The sequence below is a fragment of the Mytilus trossulus genome, chromosome 3 (assembly GCF_036588685.1).
Source record: "Mytilus trossulus isolate FHL-02 chromosome 3, PNRI_Mtr1.1.1.hap1, whole genome shotgun sequence".
NCBI lineage: Eukaryota > Metazoa > Mollusca > Bivalvia > Mytilida > Mytilidae > Mytilus > Mytilus trossulus.
Window position 1 is genome coordinate 60,103,688 of NC_086375.1, and position 23,424 is coordinate 60,127,111.

General features: G+C 31.3%; 1 protein-coding gene across 1 annotated transcript in view; it reads left to right on the top strand.

The window, feature by feature from the left end:
- Positions 1-3,632: 3,632 nt before the first annotated feature.
- Positions 3,633-23,424, top strand: part of LOC134712002 (QRFP-like peptide receptor) — a 37,124-nt gene continuing 17,332 nt past the window's right edge. The window contains exon 1 of the mRNA XM_063573083.1: positions 3,633-4,281. Coding sequence (XP_063429153.1) covers positions 3,791-4,281 — 491 coding nt within the window. The 5' untranslated portion in view covers positions 3,633-3,790. The remainder of the gene's footprint in view (positions 4,282-23,424) is intronic.

Sequence of the window (23,424 nt, forward strand, 5' to 3'; positions counted from 1 at the left end):
GGACAAAAGGTCCACCAGCAGTGGCATCTGGTACGAAGTCAGAAATATGACTGTCACCTTTGTTTTCTATTTGAAATATGTGTTGTAAACTTTCAATTTTAATTTCCTTTCTAGTTTGGGATTTTTTATATTTTTCTTTTTACACATCTGTTGAATTTAACATCCGCAAAACTTGTTCTTAGACTAAAAATGTAAGTAAATTTCTGTCTTACATGATTGCTACCCACTCACAGAACTGTTTTGTGGATTGTACTTCTTTGGTCTTCTCTGTTCAAGACAACAACAACTTAGATAATAAAACTCGTAAATATCTATTCTGGTAAATATATTTACTAAAGTAATTCACACATAAACCCCAACACAACATGACCGGAGACTCATATCCATTGCAAAAACAAGGATGCAACTCCTTGTGATTCTAACAACTTCTCCTCCTACGTATAACTCACCGAGTGGTAAAACACCGAGATTTTAACTGAAGAAGACCAGTTAGAGATAATTTCCCTGTTTGGAAAGGATAAAATTCAAATCTTGACAATACATTCAATTAAGAACTGTCAATTCGTATATAAACATATTGCTAAAAATACTATGGGATTGTGAAGATCAATGTGCAATCGCTGGGATACGGTAAAAAATAATAATCCTTATTCGTGGAGGTAGTGCTGACACATAATTTTTCGTTTCTATGTATATAAACGTTACAAGAAATGTTCAGTTTGGCTAAGTGTCTGCGATGCAAGTTCACAAATTTATTAAGATCTTTGTATTTCGGATAAAAAAGATGTCACTGTATTGTGTTGATATGACAAAGTCCAAATTTGGGGCTTCAATGTCTAACTACTGTATAACTAAAAAAGATATAAATTACTCTTTCCTTTGGATGTGTACAGCTGTGTTAATAGTACTTCTAGTGAATGTGCTAGTATTTTGAGGGATATTTTTTTCCAGAGATTCATTTTGTTAGAAATATATATATTGGAATATGTCCATAGTACATGGATGCCCCCACGCGCACTATCATTTTCTGTTTAGTTTAGTTAAAAACTCTAATTTGGCATTTAAATTTAACATGTATATTAAGTTTCGAGTTGATTGGACTTTAACTTCATCAAATACTACCTTGACTAAAAACTTTAACCTAAAATTTGCAATATCATTTTCTATGTTCAGTTCACCCTGAAATTGGGGTAAAAACTCTAATTTGGCATAAAAATTAAAAAGATAGTATCATAGGGAACATGTGTACTAAGTGTCAAGTTGATTGGACTTCAATTTCATAAAAAAAAATACCTTGACAAAAAACTTTAACCTGAAGCAGGACAGCCGAACGGACCCACAGACCAGAAAACATAAATGCCCTCTACTATCGTAGGTGGGGCATAAAAAAAAAATACTTCCTCATGACAAGTTGACCTTTGTTAAGTTTTAATTCTTTCAGACCATTTTGTTTTGAAATAATTACTACACTATAGTTTTTCTTTCACTTCAAGCTGTCCTAACTTGAGGTATTTCTGATGAAGGTTAATAAAAAGATACCCATTTGATAGATTGAAATTGTTACACTATATCACTGTTTGTGGTATATCTGTGTTGAATCAGACAAGTAAAGTTAATATTTTGAAAGTATCAGGAAAATTTGTGTAAATTATTTTTGCCATTCATAGTGAAAAATTGTGTAAATTAAACAGAAAAAAGGAAGGTTGAACTCAAACAGACAATGTTTTCGCGAAATAGTTATTTTGTTTAACCTTAAAGAAATACATAGAGCAACAACGAAAGCACATTCCTATTTTTTATATTGATTCAGTTAGTTTATTAAAATGAGTTACGGGATTCAAATTTTTATGGGAACAAAATGAGAATAACATAAAAAAATAAACAATGAGTGATTGCATTATATGCAGCTGCTAAGGCGGCGGAAAAAATGGACTTGTGATCGCCGATATATTTCATTGAATTACGATATATGTTTATCAACATTTAGTTTCTGCAAACTCATGTTACACGAGTAATCACAGAACTATTAAGGTTTATAATAATGAATTGTGTGTTAACTGGATAAAGTGTTTTTTTTATAAATTAGTACCTTATCGGTTTGTTTTTCTTAATTACATTTTTTAATGTAAGAATATGTATGGGTTAGGGTGGGGGCATATAACTTTGCAATATCTTGTAATTTGGTGCATTCCCTTTTTCGACATAATTTGTATTGAAAAAAAAGCATATAATCAAACAAACGTTAAAATCAGTTGCCAAATTTAACGTGACGATAATTTAATATTGCAAAACTCCTAGGAAAATTCAAATAGGAATATCCCTTATGAAATGGCAAAATCAAAAGCTCAAACACATAAAACGATTGAAAAACAACTGTCATATTTATGACTTTGTGTAGACATTTCCTTATGAGATAATGGTGGATTAAATCTGGTTCTATAACTACTGAACATTCTAATAAACAGCATTCTTTCACACGAATGTTTTATAATTCCATATACTATATATGATAATATAATATAAAATTTACCTGTACGAGTTTAAGAAACAGGAAGAAAAAATGAGATATGCTTACCACAAGTAACTACCAATGGAACAACTATATTGAGATCAAAGAACATAGAGATGAACAATTACAGGTCACCGCTATGGGGCTATACATTCCCTTTATTGTGTTGTATTGCATGATTTGTTTTAGTAGGATTATGATTTTCTTTCTTTCAATGACCAACTACAAGAAAGTAGGAATCACTGACACCCCCCTCTTTTCCCAATCCAATCAGAGGGTAAACATAAGGGTAAGCGGTCTGGACAACCTGTTCAACTTGTTTAACTACTCGTTGTACATTATTCGACAAATACAGTGAACAGACCAGAGTTCAAAATGTGTTAGGGTTTACATAAGTTTTTGTGAAAAATATATAATAATCGGTACTATATGGAAATTATTTTTTTTCTCAATTATTTTATTTTGATAAATTGTCATATGAAAATTACAAGCAACGCAATCTACTGTATAGTTATCCACTGTGAGATTAAGATAACTAAATCTTCATGTCTATTCATACATTTGTACAGTTCTTAATCATTCCCGGAAATTTTATATCTACATACGATTGAAGTTATTTCTAAAAACTGCAACAATAATTCATGTTCGGTTGTATTGCAAATGATATAAGAAATTTGCATAATTTTTATTAGTATTGAAAATAAAGACGTCAAACAAATTGAAGGTACATCAATAAGAAACTTGTCTCATTCTAAATGATGATAGATCACAAATTGCCGTTTGTAGAACTGGTATTTCGGATGTAAACTTGGTAGAGAAAAATGACATACAATCAAGTTTAGATTAAACGGATTTTATTTTTATTAAGGAACTATTTTCTGGTTATCCGGTTGCATTAGTTAATGATTGTTCGGCACGATTTGTGTATTTGTCAATTACATAGGAAAGCGACAGTCTGATTTGCTGATAGTTTTCTATGGGCAGCAGCGAGGTTTGACGGTAACTATTTAAATCAATATTAACATTTCTTAGAAAAGCATCATGATTGTCCAATTATCACAGTTTTCTTTGTTTTATTAAATGCAACGTGTTAATAAGTTCTTATTTATTTCAGGTACTGCAACCATGAAACCGTTTCTTTGAGAGAAAGGGTGTTGTCGTGTTTAATATTCCTATCAAAATGATTCCACCAACAATGTTTCACAGAAGGAATTCTACTTTTGTTTGGTTCAACATACAATACAATTCATAATTTTAATAAATTTATGTGACCAAAAACGAATGGAAATAATATCTGGACAACACAATAAAGCCGTCAGTGTAAACGGGACAGTTAATATGTTGGGAAATCATAGTCACTTCAAAAATAATTCGATGGAATTTAATGGGACTGCAGATGATTATGATGAATATGGTTGTCCCCTTATGGGATATCCGCATGCCGATTTCACACAGATAACTTCCGTTTACAGTGTTTTAATCGTAGTCTATGTATTAATAATGATGATGGCAATCTTTGGCAATATTCTAGTAATATGGACAGTTTGGAGAAATGCTCACATGCATACTGTTACAAATTATTACATTGTTAATTTAGCAATTTCCGACTTTTTGGTGGCGTCCATCGATATGCCGCTCAAATTGTTAGAATATACCTCTCCATGCCAGTGGCACATCTTTAATAGTGACAACCTGTGTGCTTTTTTGTCTTATACATTGCCAATTTTCGTGTTTGCAAGTGTGTTAACATTGGTTGCTATATCTCTAGAGAGGTGAGTTTACTTTTTTCATACTGAGGGTTACATTTCAAATGAATCTGAAAATATCAGAATTTCGACAATCAATTTCCATCAAGCAGTTTTTACCATTTAAGCTTGTTTAAAAATGAATTTTGATGACTATTACAGTTTTTTAACAAAACAAAAAAAAAGGAACGGTTATCATTAAAAAAAAAAAGATTTAAAGAAAACTAAAGTATAAAAACATAATTGACTCAAATGAAAGAAATAAGTCTAGAATTGATGTGAAGTTTCTGTAATGAGACAACCAAATATTACTTATGACGAAAGTGCATTACAAAAGGCATGGCTTTGGGGCCTGACATATGGAAAGATCCAGGTAATCTATAACACTGACAATGCTTAGGGACAAGAATCATGTGATGATAACAATAATATGAGGGAGAGGGGGATTTCGACGTAAGGTCCCGTAAAGCAACACTATAGCGCGTATACTCAAACTAATATATAACCTTTGTTTCGATATGTATACATTATTTATGGATTTTAATGATTTTTGTTTTGATTATTTTTAATACACAATTGGGTGGTATTTTGATAAAATAGCCTAAACTAAGTATACGGACGAAAATGTCCCTACTGTCCCTCAAAACAAAGTTTTAAAACTGAACGTCAGGTACAATGATAATATCTGTCAGCAGTTGCCAATCAAAGTATATTTATTCATAACATATTTAAAGAAGATTCTTTGTAAACATTTAGATTTTAATTGTATTTTTTTACTTTGCAGTCAGCTTATAATAATACGCTTGAAATTCTATATCATGGTTATGCTGTATATATGATGTATTGCCGTCTCATTGATGTTTACATGGCATCACTGTTCTTTTATTCATGGGTGGGATATAATAATTATTGCATTCGTAGCGAAAATATTTTCCTGTCTTTTTTTTCATTCTCAAATACATAAATGATATGTATGAATAAAACGATTTTTCCCTGCTCACGGAATGAGTGCTGTATTGCATTCACCTTGTCTATCAATTTATCAATCTGTAACTGTAAATTTTAAATCAGTTTTGTATAAGTTATTTTTTCTCTTTGACGATTGCTAAAATGTTTATTGACCGCTACGCCTGGAGTTTTTCGTCGGGAATTTCCCAACTTCTGTATAATGGAATGATATGATATTTCGTCTGGCATTTTATATTGATGATTTGTATATCGTGCTTGCCATGTTGAGATTATGATATCTTCCAGATAGTCATTTCCTGTTAGTTGAATATCTGAATTTTATTAACTTAAGCCCACTGAACAAGGATTTTATTTGGTCAATTTTATATATTGAGTTGGAATGTTGGATATTCTTTCCATGACATCGAAGCAACTTCCTGCTAAATGCCTTATCGTAGGCAGGTGAAATAATTTCCGGTCTTTTAATGGTGTCAGACCACCAATTACTCCCTCCAATTTAAAACGTATGTAAAAGTAGCCCTACTCTGATAGAAAATAGTGCTGTTGATGTCCTTGTTTACTTAAACTAACCAACAAATATGCAGAAATGAAACTTTTGGTAAAAGAGACATATATCCAGATCATTTGGAGCCAAAATTTACTTGTCTATGAGTTTGCATTGACAATTGAGGATTAATGCGCTCCATAGTATACTAATTTTAGATTTCCAGAAAAACAGTTTTTTTGTTTTGGAGTATCTCTGTTTGAAGGTCAGTTAATTTGTTAGAAGGCTTTAAAGGTATGGTGAAAATTGGCATGTAGAATGCTGATACATGTACAATTCAGGATATACCTGGTTTTTATGAAGTTAAACTTAAGGTAAAATATTTACAAAGCTGTGAAAATTTGCAAAATTTGGTTGAACAGATAAGGATTTTTAATTGGTGATCTGACACCTAATCTGATTCTTTTCTGGTTAGAGTTTTTAAGTTCAAGGTAGTTTAGGCCACACCAATTTGATTGCTTGTTCGACGGACCCGCCCGCACCTAATTTTTTCAAATCAGATTTTTTTAATTTTTATTATATTCCCGCTTCCCGCATCCGGATATGAATTCATGTCCATTTTCCGCACCGTTTTTTTGTAAATATTACATAAAGATCTCAACATTTGTTTTTTAAAATCACAGTCTAGCCTTTATATAACGATTTAAAACCTATCAGCACCCCACAACACTGTAAATATCTGCGAGAATATTTGTTTCAGCATGAAACCAATTTATTCCAAGAGGGAGTGCTCCGATATAAATAGAAATACCAGTACAGAACAAAACGTTGGTTTCTTTCCCCCTAACTTATATTCCCTATGAAAAAATGTTCGTTGTTAAAATAAAGTACAAAGAACTTCTGAAGGATTTGCCTTCAACTGCAATTATAATGTATGGTTACGGTCATACCCACTGCAGGTTTGTGCACCCGTCATGGTTGATTCAGGGACCTGTCGTTCAGCAGTTATCGTTTGTTGATTTGGTTCATTGGTATTTTCCCGTTTGGAAATATAATTTAGATCGTTGGTTTTCCTGTTCGAATTGTGTACAATACTAAGTTGTGGTCCCTTATAGCTTGCTGGTTGGTCTTGATCAAAGCTCTGTGTAAAAGGCCGTACTTTGACCTATGTTTGTTATACACCTTATCGCTATTTATCCGCCATTGCTGGATTTCACACAGGTTCCCGTAAAATGTTGACGTCATAAAACAAAATATCTGACGCCACAATGGAAAAGTGATTGTTTTTGACGTCAAAAGTTCAAGCGGCAGGGTCAGCCGGGATTAGCGATAAGGTGTATTATCAGATTGGGACCAACCCTCCCTCAGACAAGGGCATTGAAGGAGTCATTTTACCATGTTTACCAGTTGTAGAAAAGAAAATAGAAAAACTAAGGATTTGTACAGTGCTACTATACAAAACCTTTTGACAACTTAGAATTTTTTACTCAAAAATAGGAGAAATACATTATATTTTAAACAACTTTTCTAAAAGAGGGAGGGTCCACTTATTTTGAATAATATTAAACTGTTAAAGTAAATATGTTAACATGGTTAAAGTCCAGGAATATTACAAAATTCTTGGACATGTTTTGACCATTTAATACCAAATATTATAGTTCTTTGGGAAAATATAAGCCCTTTTGTACTTAAAGTGTTTTTACAACAAAAAAAAAATATTAATATAAATTATTTTGACCCCTCATAAAAGGGATATTCATAAAATTAATGGGTTGTTCTGAACCTGATTATGACTTGGATGGAGAATTGTCTCATTGTCAGTCACACAAACATAGACCAGATTTAATTATTCAATTATTTCTTGATGAACAGGGAAAAAATACTTCATAAATTAAAGAAATGTCAAGGTACAAGTTATAAATCAAGTTTTAATATAGTCAAAACGGACTATTTTATGTTTACAAAAAAAAATTATAATCGCTCGCCTTTACTTTTTATGCTTCGCATCAAAAATTTGCAAATTAAATATTTTTTTTATTAAAATTTTCAAATCGCTCGCTCGCACCAATTTTTGGAGTCCAACAATCCGTAGAATAAGAAATTAAATTGGTGTGGCCTTAGTATGTACTTGTGGTCATATGATCAAATCACATTCTAAATGAGACGTGACTTCAAAATATGTGCCAAACGGGTTTTTTTACACAGATTTCGCGGTTACCATTATAGTGTAAAGTAATTCATCGTTAATGTATGTTCCTTACACAGAAATTGAGGGGTCAAATAAACTGTATATATAACATAGGGAAAACATGTTTAAATCTAATGATTGTCGAATCAAAGCAAACATCAATAAACAGATGAACAGAAGACATCGAGAACGTGCAGTTATTGAAAGCTAGATCAAAGCGAATAACAACTAATAAATAAATCATGTTATCCCAGACTTAAGTATCAATCAGTTCACCAACAACAGTTACTTATAAAGTGAAATAAAACGTAATAAAAATTCTGAGAATAATAGGACATTGTTTGTTTCAGGTTTTTTTTGTGAAATTCCGCTTTTCATTATAAGACATTTCTAGAATCGTAAAAAGCTACTTAAAGATCAAAAAGGTGTTTCAAGGGTTTCAATCAAGCCAAGAAACTATTTTATATATATTTAATGAACTTTGATAATGATAGTATATGATATAAAACATTTTAATGAAGAAAATTTGTTGTTTGGGTTTAACAATTTAGAATGGAGTAGTTTTCGAAACAGAATTTAAAGCATTTCCTATCAAACATATCCAACGGTAACATACTACTTAATTTGACAACTTCTCACTTTCTTGTTTATAAATTAAGGCATAATAAAAGCATTTCTACTCCCTGGATGTTCCATTTCTTTTTTCATTGAACACCAAGAGAGAGAAAAAAATTAGAAGAATACAAATCTTCAATTCTGTGCCTCGGTTTCTTTTGATTTATAGAAAGAAAAAAAATACTAAATTGTAGCCGCTTTCTTAATGATTACTATCCATATAAACAAATCACTATAATTGTAACTAAGGCACAAAGTGTTATTAATACATAGTTAATAAACATTTTTTCTCGCTGAAAAAAAGCATGGTTACAGTTAAGATAAAGCTTCCTAGTTGCTAAAGAGATCATTCTTCCATAGACCAAATGACGAATAAATAAGCAACTACAAGCCTTCGTACAACATTCAACAATTAGCAAAATCAATATCCCATAGCAAGCTTTAAAAAAGTAAATTCACAGAAATACTAAAATTTGAGGAAAATTCAAAACGGAAAGTCTATAACCAAAAGGCAAAATTAAAAGCTCAAATACATCAAAAGAATGCATTTCTTATGATGAAAATGCTGAATTAAACCTGGATGTAAAGCAAGCTAAACCTCTCACCTTAATTTCCATGATATTGACAATGATGCGTTAACAAAACCAACAGACGTTATAGATAAAATGTCAAAAATACAGTAGTCAACATTGTGTTAAAATCACAATCACTAAACAACTCAAAGAAGCAAATAATGGCATATAGACCAAGCACGACAGCAAAATATAAAGACAAGAACACACAAATTTACCATAGTTAAATATGATGCCACTAACATGTTTAAGTTCCTGTATCATTTTATATGTGCCTGTCCTAAGTCAGGAGCCTGTAATTGTGTGGTTGTTGTGTGTTACTGTTTATCATATGAGTTGTTTGTTTATTGTGCAATTTTTGTATTGTTCTGTTGCACCACTGTCACAGGAAAGGGAGGGTTGGGAGCCCTTAAACATGTGTAACCCCTCCACATTTTGTATGTATGTGCCTGTCCTAAGTCAGGAGTCTATAATTCAGTGGTTGTTCTTGGTTGCCGTTAATCATATGCGTTGTTTATTGTTTTGTACATGTTTGTAACATTCTATTGCAAATTGTAATTGTTATTGAACTCCTGGTGTTTAACGGCCCTGGCTTTACATATGCCATTTCGGGGATTTTATTAGCGGACTTTGAGGTATGGACTTTGTTCTATTTTGAAAGCTGTACGGTGATCTCTTAGTTTATAATTTCTGTCTCATTTGGTCTCTTTAGAAAAGTTGTCTCATTGGCAATCATATATCTTTTTTTAAATAACGCAACGTTGAAAGTTAATCCATCACCAATCAAAACCTCTTTATTAGTAAAAGAAGGCTCTTCACTCTTACCTCCAATGAACAAAAGAAGGCATCGGCAAACAGAAATACATGTCCACCGAACAAGTATATTGACATTCAAAACATCAAATCGCTTGATGGTGTTACTAGATTCAGAGAACATTTTCCCCTCTATTGTCAGAGAGAAAATTTTACAAAGTGCGATTCGTTAAAGTTTACGGTAAGCAAAATTATGAACTAATCATACGTACACTTAATGGCTATCTGTGATTTCCGATAGACATCATATCGAAGTTAATGCATTGATGTAAAAAAAAGTTCTTCTAACAATGATGATGTTTATTAAGATTTTCTGCTTCCATTGCTTAACTCCAACATTGAAGATTTAGTGGTTAGTCTAGGAAGTTCTAAAATATATGACCTCCTTCTAAAGTTTAAAGCTGACTATGTCAATTAGTAGATGGAATTAAAAGGAGAAAAGAGGATTATAGCATCTACTTGTCGGAATGTAAGGGGACTACAACATTAAGTAGATTGAGCTAAGGGGGAATAGGGGACTATATAATTTACCTGATAGAACAAACAGTGAAAAGGGGGAATATGTCGAAATCTTCTTGATGGAATGAAATACGACTATGACATTCATAGATTGAATTACAGGAGAATTGGGTAGTCTTTAATATTTACTATATGTAACTAAATCGGTAGTGAATTATACTACTTACTTAATAATTTATCAAGACTTGAAGATTTTTTTGGAGAAATTAAAGGGGACCATAAAATTTTCTAGATTGAATGATAAGGAGTTCAGTACTATAATAGTTCTTTGAATCACGAACGCAAAACTTTATAAAATGTATTAAATACGATGTGGATAAGGAATTAGAGCTATAATGAAAAGCCACTCAAAAAATTGATAAGCGAATTGCTTTGGTAATTGTTTGATTAAAGATTTTTTATTCAAAAAGAGATACAATTATTATTTCTCTATTGTATTTTAAAGAAAATCCAACATGAATTAGACATAGAGAATAAGTTTTTATCGTAATCATGCTGTTTTTGATCGACTTTCACAGAGTAATGAACTTCGTGTTATTCAAACTCCACTGCTGTATCGACGTGAGTTCTTGTTTAAAACTCAACATCCAATCACTTCATTGTCGTAATGTCAATATAAACATGTGTTGCTTAGATGTACAACGGGTTTTTTTAAATTTTCACTGTACATTTTGCAATGATACTTTCTTAAATTCATACGGTTCGTCACAGATGAATGCGGGATTTGGTATAGTTAAAATTTGATTTAATTGGATTAACTCGTATACAACAAGAAAAAAAAAACCCAAGTAAAATCAGGATGACAGGAATTATTGACTTTTTTTGATTGTACAACATCTCATACCAGACACGAAATTCCTGCTCCTAGAAAGACCCCAAGTGCAAACAAACACAAGTAATAACGAACACTATGTTTGTGATCCAAATATGAAAACTAGGTATAGTAAATGTTTGATTATTCAATTGACCCTAAAGTCTAAAGTGGGGGGTGGGGTGGGGGGGACAAGCAATGGCAAACATAGGAGTACAAACACATATTACAAAATTACGGTCTGTCTTATATCTTTGCATTATCACCGAATACAATACGTCATTTCGTTGCAGTCTATCCAGTAATTAGTATACAAAAATAAATATATCTCAATTTGTTCACTTAAAAATTATTATGTTTCTTTGAAAATGATACCCCCAAATTAAAAGGTGAGAATAAACTTTTATTTCTACTTTTTAATAAAATCATTAAAGTAGTGCATTACGTAAAATTGCTAGATAATTGTTTATTCCGCATGTATTGTCTGTGAAAGCAGAAAAATAAACATACCGAGGAACCTATCTGGTGTTTTCAATAGTTTTATCTGAATCAGGTGAGTTATGTTATTTCGAAAGTTTCATATGGCTATCCTTGAAAAAATCTTGTCCAGTATTATACAGAGTAAAATTATGCATGCAATATAAACCTCATCGTGGTTTTAAATGTTGCAATAATGTTATTTTACATGTCGATTTAAACAATATGGCAATATCTAACAAATTAAGTGTTACGATACATTTCTTACAATAAATACCACGTATTTATATTAAACGTTTTATTCAGCCGTATGTGTTTACAACTGGGAGATAAATACTTCATATGCAGGCGCTGCTGGAATGTTGCTACGTAGTAATGAAAATAATTCTGAAGCTGAAATAAATTCCATTGTTGTAAAGTTTTGTTCCCAGTCGTTTCTCCAAACTATCATGACTTATTTAGTGAGACAACATATCTATATAAGTTACATGAAGCAGAAGGATAATGCTTGCAAATATCTAAAAATACCGTGTGTGGCCGAACTCCACATTAACTCATGAATGCGCGTAGCGCAGGTGTACGCACAGGTGTAAATTATATTAATTGTTTTTCGGTCTCGAGTCAAATGCTTTCCTACATTTGCAAGCATAGATACTTTATTGCAAAGGTAAAATTGTTACAAGTATGTACTAAGTTAAATTATAGATTTATTTAACATTTGGAGTTATCGGATATTATTTAATTTGAAATGATATAGTATTTCATTACATCAAAAGCAATGGTAAAAGATATCGCCTTACAAAAACATAGGATAAAATATGCAATAGTCGATGTTTAGAACACATCCATACCTCTGTGTGCTGAAAGAATTGAATAATACTTTATGGTTTTTTTTTCCATATTATACAACTAAAACATATAAAAAAACAGGAAATCGTCAGTTAAGATGTCTGATTTATTTTAAAGACTAGTGTTGAAAGATCTGTCCCATTTTTTACAACTGATAAATGAATGGATAATTGAAAAAGCGTATTTGTTTTCACCATTCATTTACGATTTGTTCGTGCAAATAGGCGAGACGATAATTAATTCAGCAGATAGGAAAACATATAAGTGTATATCTAACAACAGAAGGGAAGATACAATAATAATTCATTAGATTAATGCTATATGCACAAAACAATAATCTTACTTTTATACGAAGCTTTACGAGTTGTTAAACTGTTTAAACGTTTGGAAAATCCCTCTTTGCACATGAGTAAAACACAAGAATTTGTTAATTATTTGAGTTTGATTATGATGATTTCAAAGAAGAGCAATAAGTAATGTTTATTTTAATTTAAAGTACAAGACGGATATTTCAAAGATAAAACAAGATATGCTCCAGAAACATGCATCCTGTTTTTATGATGTGTTGTGTCAAGGACGTTTTTGTATGTCGAGAACAAATATATTCGGCAATACAGTTAGGAGTTAGCAATATATACTGTAAAATGTAAAGGCATGAACTTGCGTTCGTATGTTTGTCAGAATATTTTATATCAATATTCTTTAAAACTTTTTTTTTAATATATTATATATATACTTTTGAAATATCGCAAAGTATACATAAAAGAGTCGTTTGAATGGTTTTATACTAGTAATTTTTGGGCCCTTTATAGCTTACTGTTCGGTGTGAACCAATGCCCGTGTTGAAGGCCGTACATTATCCTGTAAATACTTTTATAAATTGTTATTTGGATGGAGAGTTGTCTCATTGGCACTCATACCACATCTTTCTATATACATATAAAGCATCAGAACTAACACGGAATGTACATAATTACTTCTTCGAGACCCAGTTTTGCCTTCGATGATAGCAATGTCTGTGTCCGAAGTTGTTATCTAGACAACACAGCAACAACCTTTAAATTTTTAACTGTAATATTGAATATCATAGGAATTTCAACTATGGGCCGATTTCACCTATAGACTGTAAAAAAAATTAATCCAATTTGCAACACTGATTGATTCAAAGTGCTTTAGGGAGATATTTAAAAGAATCGAATCGAAAGTGCCGCCTCAAGCAAAAATCTTTACTCTTTACTTGTATTCCTTAAATTAAAACTATTTGACCTATATATATCCGTGTACCAAGACGACTTATTACTGATCAAGACAATATGCTTATAGTTAATAAAAACTCAGAACAATTCCAGGCTTATATAATGACTTAGTGGTTTCTAAATATATCAATGCGCCACAACGTTTTGAATATACTTTTATTACTCATAGTGTTATATCGAGTGGTCTGCGATGTGCGGTTTTAATCTGACAAGTGTGGTAAAGATTCAGTGTCCCGAAGATAAAATAAATCACAGTAACTATTTCGTTGTTTTTTTTTTAGTATTGACTGCAATATTTTATATAACATAAAATATTGGTAAGTCATACTGTTATCTATAATACACGTGGATATTTTTTTAGGGACACTGATTAAATTTAATGAGTTTTTTAAAACTGTTTCCGAATCCAATATTTTGACATGCAAGTCAAGATTGTACTTCTCCAATTAGGTGCCTCGTCGGCCGAATGGTCTAAAGAATTCAACTGTTGCATCACTAGCCAATGTTTAGTGAGGTAATATCTTGAAGGATATGACTTTAGAAAACCCATGACAAAAATCTGAAAAGCCTATATAAATTCGAATCGAAACTTTGTACCTTCATCAGATAATATATTAAGATTTGACATACTTGCTTTGTATAATTTAAAAGGTGTAAAACCAAGTCTTACCTTTATAATGAACAAATATTTTAAGATCTTATAAATAATCTCATACTTTGTATACATGTCTTAACAGTTTGTAGGTGTTTGTATTTGTTTTATTAAGGGATATGAAAGCTATCAATGTATCAATAACCCGGCTAAAGATAAGAAAACATTCAATTTGAAAGGTCACCAATGGGTCTTCAACACAGCAAAACATCTCACACCCGGAGGCGGGCCTCAGATGGCCATTAGAACAAATCGGTGCTAATATTACATTCACCAGTGCAATGTGTGAATAAAGTCACAGTTTGGGAAAAAAGAAACCGAATTCAATTATTAATGATTTGCTTAATTTAGGATCTGACGAAACCGTACATTTCACGGAGGGGAAATGTATTATTGTCTGAAGAGTCATGGCTGGTCATCTTCTGTGTCATGAATAAGAAACTTACCACTTCCTAACAATTCATGTCATCAAAGGTTCACTAGATTTTCCATGAACCCAGTTGGCATATTATTTATCTAATCCTGATAATCCCTTGAAACATAATATAGATAAGTATCAATCATTTTAAACAATACTTAATATCTTTTATCGTATGGTTGTGTGTAAATCTAGATTATATTCTTTAATGAGAAAAAAATAATGCTAAATATAGCGATATCTAAACAATCGTAACTGTGCTCGAATAAAGGAGTTCAGATGTTCAAAGGAATATTTTCAATGGTGACTTTCAATATTACAAGTAACAGATTCCAATTCCAATTCCAATAGCTTAAAGATCAATTTGAATGTATCAACGGTCGACATTTAAACTTTCTCAGACCTTGAAAGGGTTCTCATTGCTTTTAGAATAAAAATTATATATCAAATTATTGAGATGTCCTTACAGTTGCAATTGGCTTCTAGTGTTGGCAAAAGTCACCGAACTTCATTATGCATAAACTCGTAACTATAGTTCTACAAGTATTAAGTAAAAGTCGGCGACAAATGCTGTGTTTTGTAATGACCTACATGATATTTGGCCGACTATTGTATGGCGGGATTATGGTACGACTTAGTTGTGAGTCTTTCAAAGAATTAAAGTATGTTTGTTGTTATTAATAAGGAGTCTGCAAATTTAGTACGTTTATAGAGTTTGGAGACACGTATTGACGATACAGTATGCAAAATAAGTATGTCAAGAGAAATTGTTTATAACAGAAATGTGAATTGTTTAAAACACCAATATATCGTCATATAAAGGAAAAATCGGTAAAAGGGAACGAAACATCGCATCTTTTGTCGTAAATATAAGTTTATAGAGAACAATCTTAAACTGATATGTATATCTAGAAAAAGAAAATTATTTCAGCTGAAATTTGATATATTAAAAGTATTATATTTCAGTGACAGAAGCGATAAAAACTTTTTATCATGAGTACTCCTACAGTGATTCATATCTTAATATACATCCTTTTTTTTTTAAATAAAGCCCACAAGTGTTCCAAAAAGTAGAGTTAAACGGTAGCGGATTAATGGAAAAACATCACATTCAGAAACATTCATCAATATATTTAAATCGAAACGTGATTACAGGATTATATGTTTTTTGTAAGTTTGATCAAGACAAGACAATATTTTATTTAAGTCTCACCTCTTCATTATATAAAACATACAAACAGTCGATAAAACAACATCATAATACATACAAAAGCCACTCTAAAAAGAGTTATGAGAGACTATCTAAAATGTTTATACAGTATTTACACTAAAATTAGCTATATAAAATATATTTTCTTTTCAATAAAATGTCATGGCAGATTTTGGCAGTATAAAAGTACATATTTTCATCTGTGAATAAAAAATATAAATTTATCGTCACCAGACAATTGCATAAAATTAACATTAAATAGAGATGCTTTATAAAACAAATTACAATGCAAATCTTCATACACAGGTCAATTCATTTATACGTGTTTTTCATCTTCAATAAAAAGATTTTAATTTCAAATACTGTTATAACAAATTCTATTTTTAACTAAAAGACCTTCATACATTCCAGTCTCAATTTTCAAAGGAGCGGTACCACTTCTTAAGGCATAGGCACTCCTATATTTACCAGGTATAATTTTTAATACATAATTTTCTTCACCAAATTCATTTTTGAACAGTCTGTAAGTTCGTTTGACATTAAATTTATATACCATTGCTCTTTAAATCTATTGAAACAGATATTCTCAATATTTTTTATAACATGTTTATCAATAATCAAATTAGTATTACAAAAATGTTCAATATCAAGTTCTTTAAACTTTGTGTGTACTCTGAAATTCCAATTTTTTAGTCTTAATTTAAACATATTTATTTATAGTGGATTGGGAAACAAGTTTTGCAACTTATATTAATCCCTTTCCACTTTGCGGGTGCGAGTGCTGCCTTGTAGCGGCATTAGCCTACTCTTTTTCGAAATCTACAAGGGTGTCTTTAACGTGCAAGAGATGTGGCTCTCTCTTAACACGGGCCAGCCATTTATCGTCCCCGTCCGACGGACTATCATCGTTTCCTCAAGACCATACTTGCAAATGGTGTCAAGGGAGAGCCGAAAATTGGGTTCCTGAAATTTTCATCCCAAACGGGAATCGAACCAGGAACCTTTGTGTTAGTAGTCCGATGCACTAACCACTACACCACGGCTTCTTAGTCTTATTGCATATATTATTTACCCATATGAAAACTTTTTTTGTTTATTCTATTATCACACATTTTCGTTAATCTACTATAAGTTCTAAAAAATACATTTTCATTGTTTTACAATACATGGCATCCAGCCCATATCACCATATAGGGCTAAATTAGGTGTGTACTTTCCAACACCTATGAAAAAACGCATTGCCCTATTTTTTACAGCATCTATACAAGAGTATTCTTTACTTCCCCATATCGCAGCACCATATTCAATTACGGACATAACAAGAGTGTCAAAAAGCTTAGTAAAAGTAGAATATTCAAAACCACCATTTGCTTTAGCAATTAGTAAACCTAACGATCTGCTGGCTGATTTTGCTACAATTTTCGCCATCTCGTTATAATCCAAAAACTCATTTAATAATATACCAAGATACATATACTTTGATACAATATCTAACTGGTTTCCGTTCAACATAAATTCAAAATTTGTTTGTGTCACAGATTGTGTTCTAAAATGAACAATTTTTGACTTGTCCATATTTACAATTAAGTCATTTACATTACACCATAAACTTAAAACATCTAATATTCTTTGAAGGTCATTTTCATTTTCTGCTAATAAAACTTCATCGTCTGCATATAACAATATACAAATCTTTTCACCATTTACATTTATACCAATATCTAAGCTCTTGATGTCATCAACTTAAGTTATTTATGAAAATATTAAATAATAACGGCGATAATATGCAGCCTTGTTTTAGGCCAGAATTTACTCCAAACCAATCAGTCAAATTGCCATTTATCTTGACACTAGATTGAACATTATGATATAAAGAATGTAAAGCATTTAACATTTTGGTACTTAAACCTAAGGATTCTAATTTACTAAACAACAAATTACGATTAACCCAGTCATATGCTTTTTTAAAATCTACAAATGCACAGAATGTTGAACGTTTACAAAGTTTTCTTGTTTCAATGATAGTGGTTAAAGTTGATAGATGGTTTATGGTACTGCGACTCTTTCTGAAACGATTCTGTTCGTCATTGATCACTTCAAGTTCGGTAAGTTTTCCGGTCAGACGTGCATTTAGGACGCGTCAGTAAAGTTTATATGCCACAGGTGCTAGACTTATTCCTCTATAGGACATCGGATCTCTGTGATCTGCCGTGGATGTCTTGGGGATCGGTGTATACATTTATTCCACGTAGCTGGCACTTTACCGGAATTATAACATAAATTGAAAATACGGATAAGCGCATCCGATGCTGTAGGATTTTTATATAATTCAACTGGAATATCATCAACGCCAGGAGATTTACCACATTTTGATATTTTCATTACATTATACACTTCGCTACTGGTAATTTCACCATCTAAAATTTCATCACAAATAATATAACTATTACAATTTCTATTTCATTACTAATACTAGTATCGCTTTTTTTATTTAACATTTCTTCAAACTCATATTTCCATTCATTTATAATCTTATCCTAATCATCACATAATGATCCTTCATTTAGTTTGATTTCCATTGGAATAGTATTTTGACGCTCGCTCCCTACTCCGATCCTGCCAATTTTCCGCCAAAATTCTTTCGGGTTTCATTGCGAATTATAAAATTAACTCAAGTGCATTGAATAATTGCCGTTTTGATCTTTGGACACCTCGATCAACTAGCTTTCGTTTTTGGACAAAGATATGACGCAATTCCCTTTTTTTGTTACTAATAAAATTGAGAATGGAAATGGGGAATGTGTCAAAGAGACATTTATTCCAGTTTTTCTCCGCTTTACAAACATCATTCCACAACATAGTAAGCTCGGAATTCCACCACGGTTTTTTTTTTTAATTTTCTAGCTTTGTTGTTAAACGCATTAATAATTCGAATTTCTTTACTTGATAACTTTTCGGACATTTCTGTTTTCCGTACCGATGCAAAATTTTCATACATTTTATCAATATTTTGTTGTGAAGCTTCAAATTGTTCCAACTGTAATATCACACGATTGATTTCTGTTACAATAGAATCACCGATAAGCCAATTTTCCGGTAAAATTTTAGTATCATATTTAATTTTGGTAACCGCTTGATTTTTGTCTTTATTTTTACTGACTTGGTCTTCAATTGGAAAATATAGGCACAATTTCTATGTCAAAAGTGGGTGGTCAGGTACTATTTTACGAAGGTCATATCTACCGGACTCTCAAAGACTTTGAATGATAGTAGTAGCTCTTGTTACGCTAAAGGAGTTTAAAAATGAATCCAACATTTCATATCGTAAAATACAGTAGTCCACTACACTGGAACCGCGTGTTGAGACAAAGGTAAAGTCGTTATTAAAGTGTTCCGACCATTAAGTATGCAACAGTTAACATCAATTAGAAAATCACAAAAAAAAAATTTCATATCCGTTTGTCTGAAAATCGACTATATCGGCTAAGCAATCTATTCCTTCGATTGAATCAGAGAAATCAGAACAACGACTGTTAAAATCTACACATAGATAAAAAAAAAAAAAAAAAAATCCTTGTGGAATTGTGTATTACATATGTGTCATTAATGTTTCCATAAATTCATGTACATTGACTGCTCTAGTTGAGTTTTCTGGTGGCAGGTAGACGACGCAAACGTAAAACATACTGGCATTACAACGTTTATCTTTAAACTGTACCCACATTATACAATTAGTGTTATCATCAACAATTTCAATATTAAATTGTTGATCAAAGTCATTACGGACAAAACGTCGCACACCACCCGATTCATTCTTCGCTCGAATACGTATATTCCTTCGGTTATGGCCGTACCAGCAGTAACCATCCACGTTTACAAAATTAGAACCCATAAGGTGTGTATAGGCTTATATATATTTCAACAACGGTTGGACAATTATAAGTACCTAGCGTTGTGTCCATTGTCTTTCGTTAAATAATCAACTGTTAAATATTTTTTATAACACTTCGCCTGCAATTAAGGTGGTTGAAATGAATATTAAGTTTTAATTTGGTCAAATTGGATTAAAAAAAAAATTGCCTCTGCGATATAAGAAAAAAGCAGTTTTCTCCTTGGAAACTACAGGCTCATTCTTTCTTTTTCAAAACAAGATTTTTTTTCTTCAAATGTCCAAGTCTTTAAACAACCAAATTAAAATATTACAGGATTATACTGAATTACATTTGATCTAATAAAAACTGGCTACTGAACATTGAAAATACTTTAAATAAGTAAAAAATGAAGACTTTGGGAATTTTGTGCATACACTTAAGTATATTAAAAAAAGAAGATTTTATTGCAATAAAAAGAATTGCTTGTTGACTCTACTTAATAAGTCTTTGCATATGATAGATTAAATTATACGTCATTACGTGGGCGTCAAAAAACTAATTGATTTCAGAAAACTAAACTGAAGTATTTTAAAAGCATCTGTGATCGAATATGGAAAGTCTCTATCACCTAGTCACTGCTAGTGCATGTTAAATGAATTTGTACTAAAATCTTAATATGTAGTAACCAAGTAACAATTGGAAAAAGTTTCGTAGCTGTCAAGATTCCTTTCACGTATTTCATAATGCTTTTCATCTCTTACATAAAGCGCATTAGCTGATCTTGTTTTTGATGGGTTTTCAAGCGTTTTGTGTTTTTCCCCAGCACTCCCATTACAGGAAGTATAGATTGAAATTAAGTTCAGGACACGATTTCCAAAGAAATGAAATGACAATAATCTTGAAACACGCAATTTATAAGAAATATTGTCGTCCGATGAGAAAATTACAATCACAAAAATATTAATCCCAGACAACCGTGAAGAGTCTTTCATTCTGAAATATACAACATCACTTTGCATGTATACGCAAAACAAATGTTTTATTGCAACCTTTAGTAAATATTCTTAAAAAAAATCAAAAGCAGTCACGTTTCTAAGTTTGTTTTCTTTGTTATATACATTAAACAATTGTTGTTTAGATATAAACATGAACCAAAGGAAATGTCATGTAAAGTTACTGGACTCAAACTTATCAAATCATCTTCCGATTTGCTGGTGAAATAAAGGAAACATTTTTTGTTCTATCCTGCAAAACAAACAAATACAATCCGATAAACCGATTGCCAGATTTTAAAGTTCATATTCATATTGAAGAAAATATGTTGCTCGACACAATATCAAGCCTCTTTGAACTCGTTCGCTACGCTTACTCTACAAAAAACTTCTACTCAGAGCTGATATTTTACAATATCGGTATGCAGACATCTCGATAATCGATTCTTATCATTACCAAACGCGCAACTTAAGTAATGAACATCGACGAACGTTACAGGAAACGAATGATAAAAATGGATATTTTAAGGAAAAAGGATACGACAATGATATAGGGATATGAAAAATGCTATGGAGGAAACACGTATGCAATAGTTATACTAGTTGTTATATGAATGAAGTTGCATATGTCCTTATCGTTTGTTATACATATATTTCTTCAATGAATACCCATGAAAATATCTTTAAGAACATAAATAAATAATATGAAAATGTTTTGTCGTGATAAATATATATAAGTAAAAATAAAAACATTAACATCTATGCACGCATTCCGAAAAATTGTGTTGCGTACGAATATTTCGAAAACACAATCCAACAAAAGCGGGGATGTACAGATCTGTCTGGCAGGTATATTGCCACCTGCTTATTCATTATCCGACATAACTTGCGGTCACCTGATGTACAGTACTTTAGTACTTTGAATGTGTATAAAATATTGAAAAACATAAGAGTTGTTTTCAGTATTAAGTTGTAAATTTTCCTCTTATAAACTTATTGTTGTTTGTCGCTTCAGAACGTATGTAACTTCCCACATGTAAAGTTTAGCGGTTATAACCCGTGAGTATAAAAGAATTTTGTAAAAGTTGCGTTCAAAATAACACTTTGTCTTCTATTAGTTCAATCATTATTAAACAACAATGTTTTTCATTTTAATTGATTCCAATCTTTTAGAGAAAAATCGTTTTGAACATCTAAAAATCTCGATTTGTATGAAAATATCGCTATAAGCTGTTTTGAAGATGCGAGGTATTAATTAAAAACAAATGATTAAAAGCACAATAATATGTCCTTACTTTGAACATTGAGGATAACTAAAATTAGAGTGGGATAGAATGAAAAAAGTAAGAAATGTCAGAGAGTGTCAGTTTCGTACTGACTTGTTTACCAAGGGCAATTGTCATTTAACAAAAACTTCCCAATCCTTCTTAAAATTTACGTTATCTAAAGACAACCAAAAAAATCAATTTTGCGTCGAAGTTTGATCGCTGGATTTTCATGAACAACAGTCCCCATTGATTGATGACAATATTCACTGTTGTTCACACAATGATCAAACTCTGACTCTACCTCATAAAAAAAAATCGTTGTTCGAATTAAAAAAATTTCCCATAAACTCTTGTGATAATTGGTCGTGGTGCATTTGGAGCTATCAGTATGATATCTTCAAAAAAATGATGTTAATATGTCAAGATAGAACTATTGCACGCATTATTTTCTATACTTAATTTTTATTTGTTTTCTATAGTCAATTCGTTTTCAAGTTTTCGATTTTAAGTTAAACGCGAAAAGATAGGATTCACCAAAATACCGTGATACATTTTTAAATATTAAATATATTTTGTTTCATATATGCAATGTATTTTACTTGTTATTACTAGGATAATATTTATAGTATCAATATTGTCCTCTTTGATACTTGTGATTAAAGCAATGTTATATAAGGAAAAAACGACTTAATTTCAATAGTAATATCTACTTTATGCCATTGATATTATTTACACAATTTAGTACTTACGATTTGTAACAACCTTTGAGAAAAGTATGGAACAAATGAGAATACTATCTCACATACAATTTTGTTAAAGCTTAAATAGTAAGCCGTTTTGCCAGACTTTTGTCAAATACTTTTTTGATATGTCTAACATACAATGCAAACATCATCGCTACCATCAATTGATTTAGTGTCTACCAATAAATTAAGTTGGAATCAGCTTGTTTGAAACGATAGATTAAAGATAAACAAGAAACTTCCTATGCAGTTTGCGTATATTTTTTTTAAAGCCAATATGCTAAAACCATTTCCGAAATAGAAGATAAAAGTGCAATGGAACTAAATTTAATACTATCTTGCTTGTTAATTACCGACCTCAATCCCGATCCAGAACTCTTATGTCGTTATTTTACAAATATGGAAATACTTTGATAGGACGGAAAGAAAGTATCTGCAATTTAGTGACAAATTTGAACATTG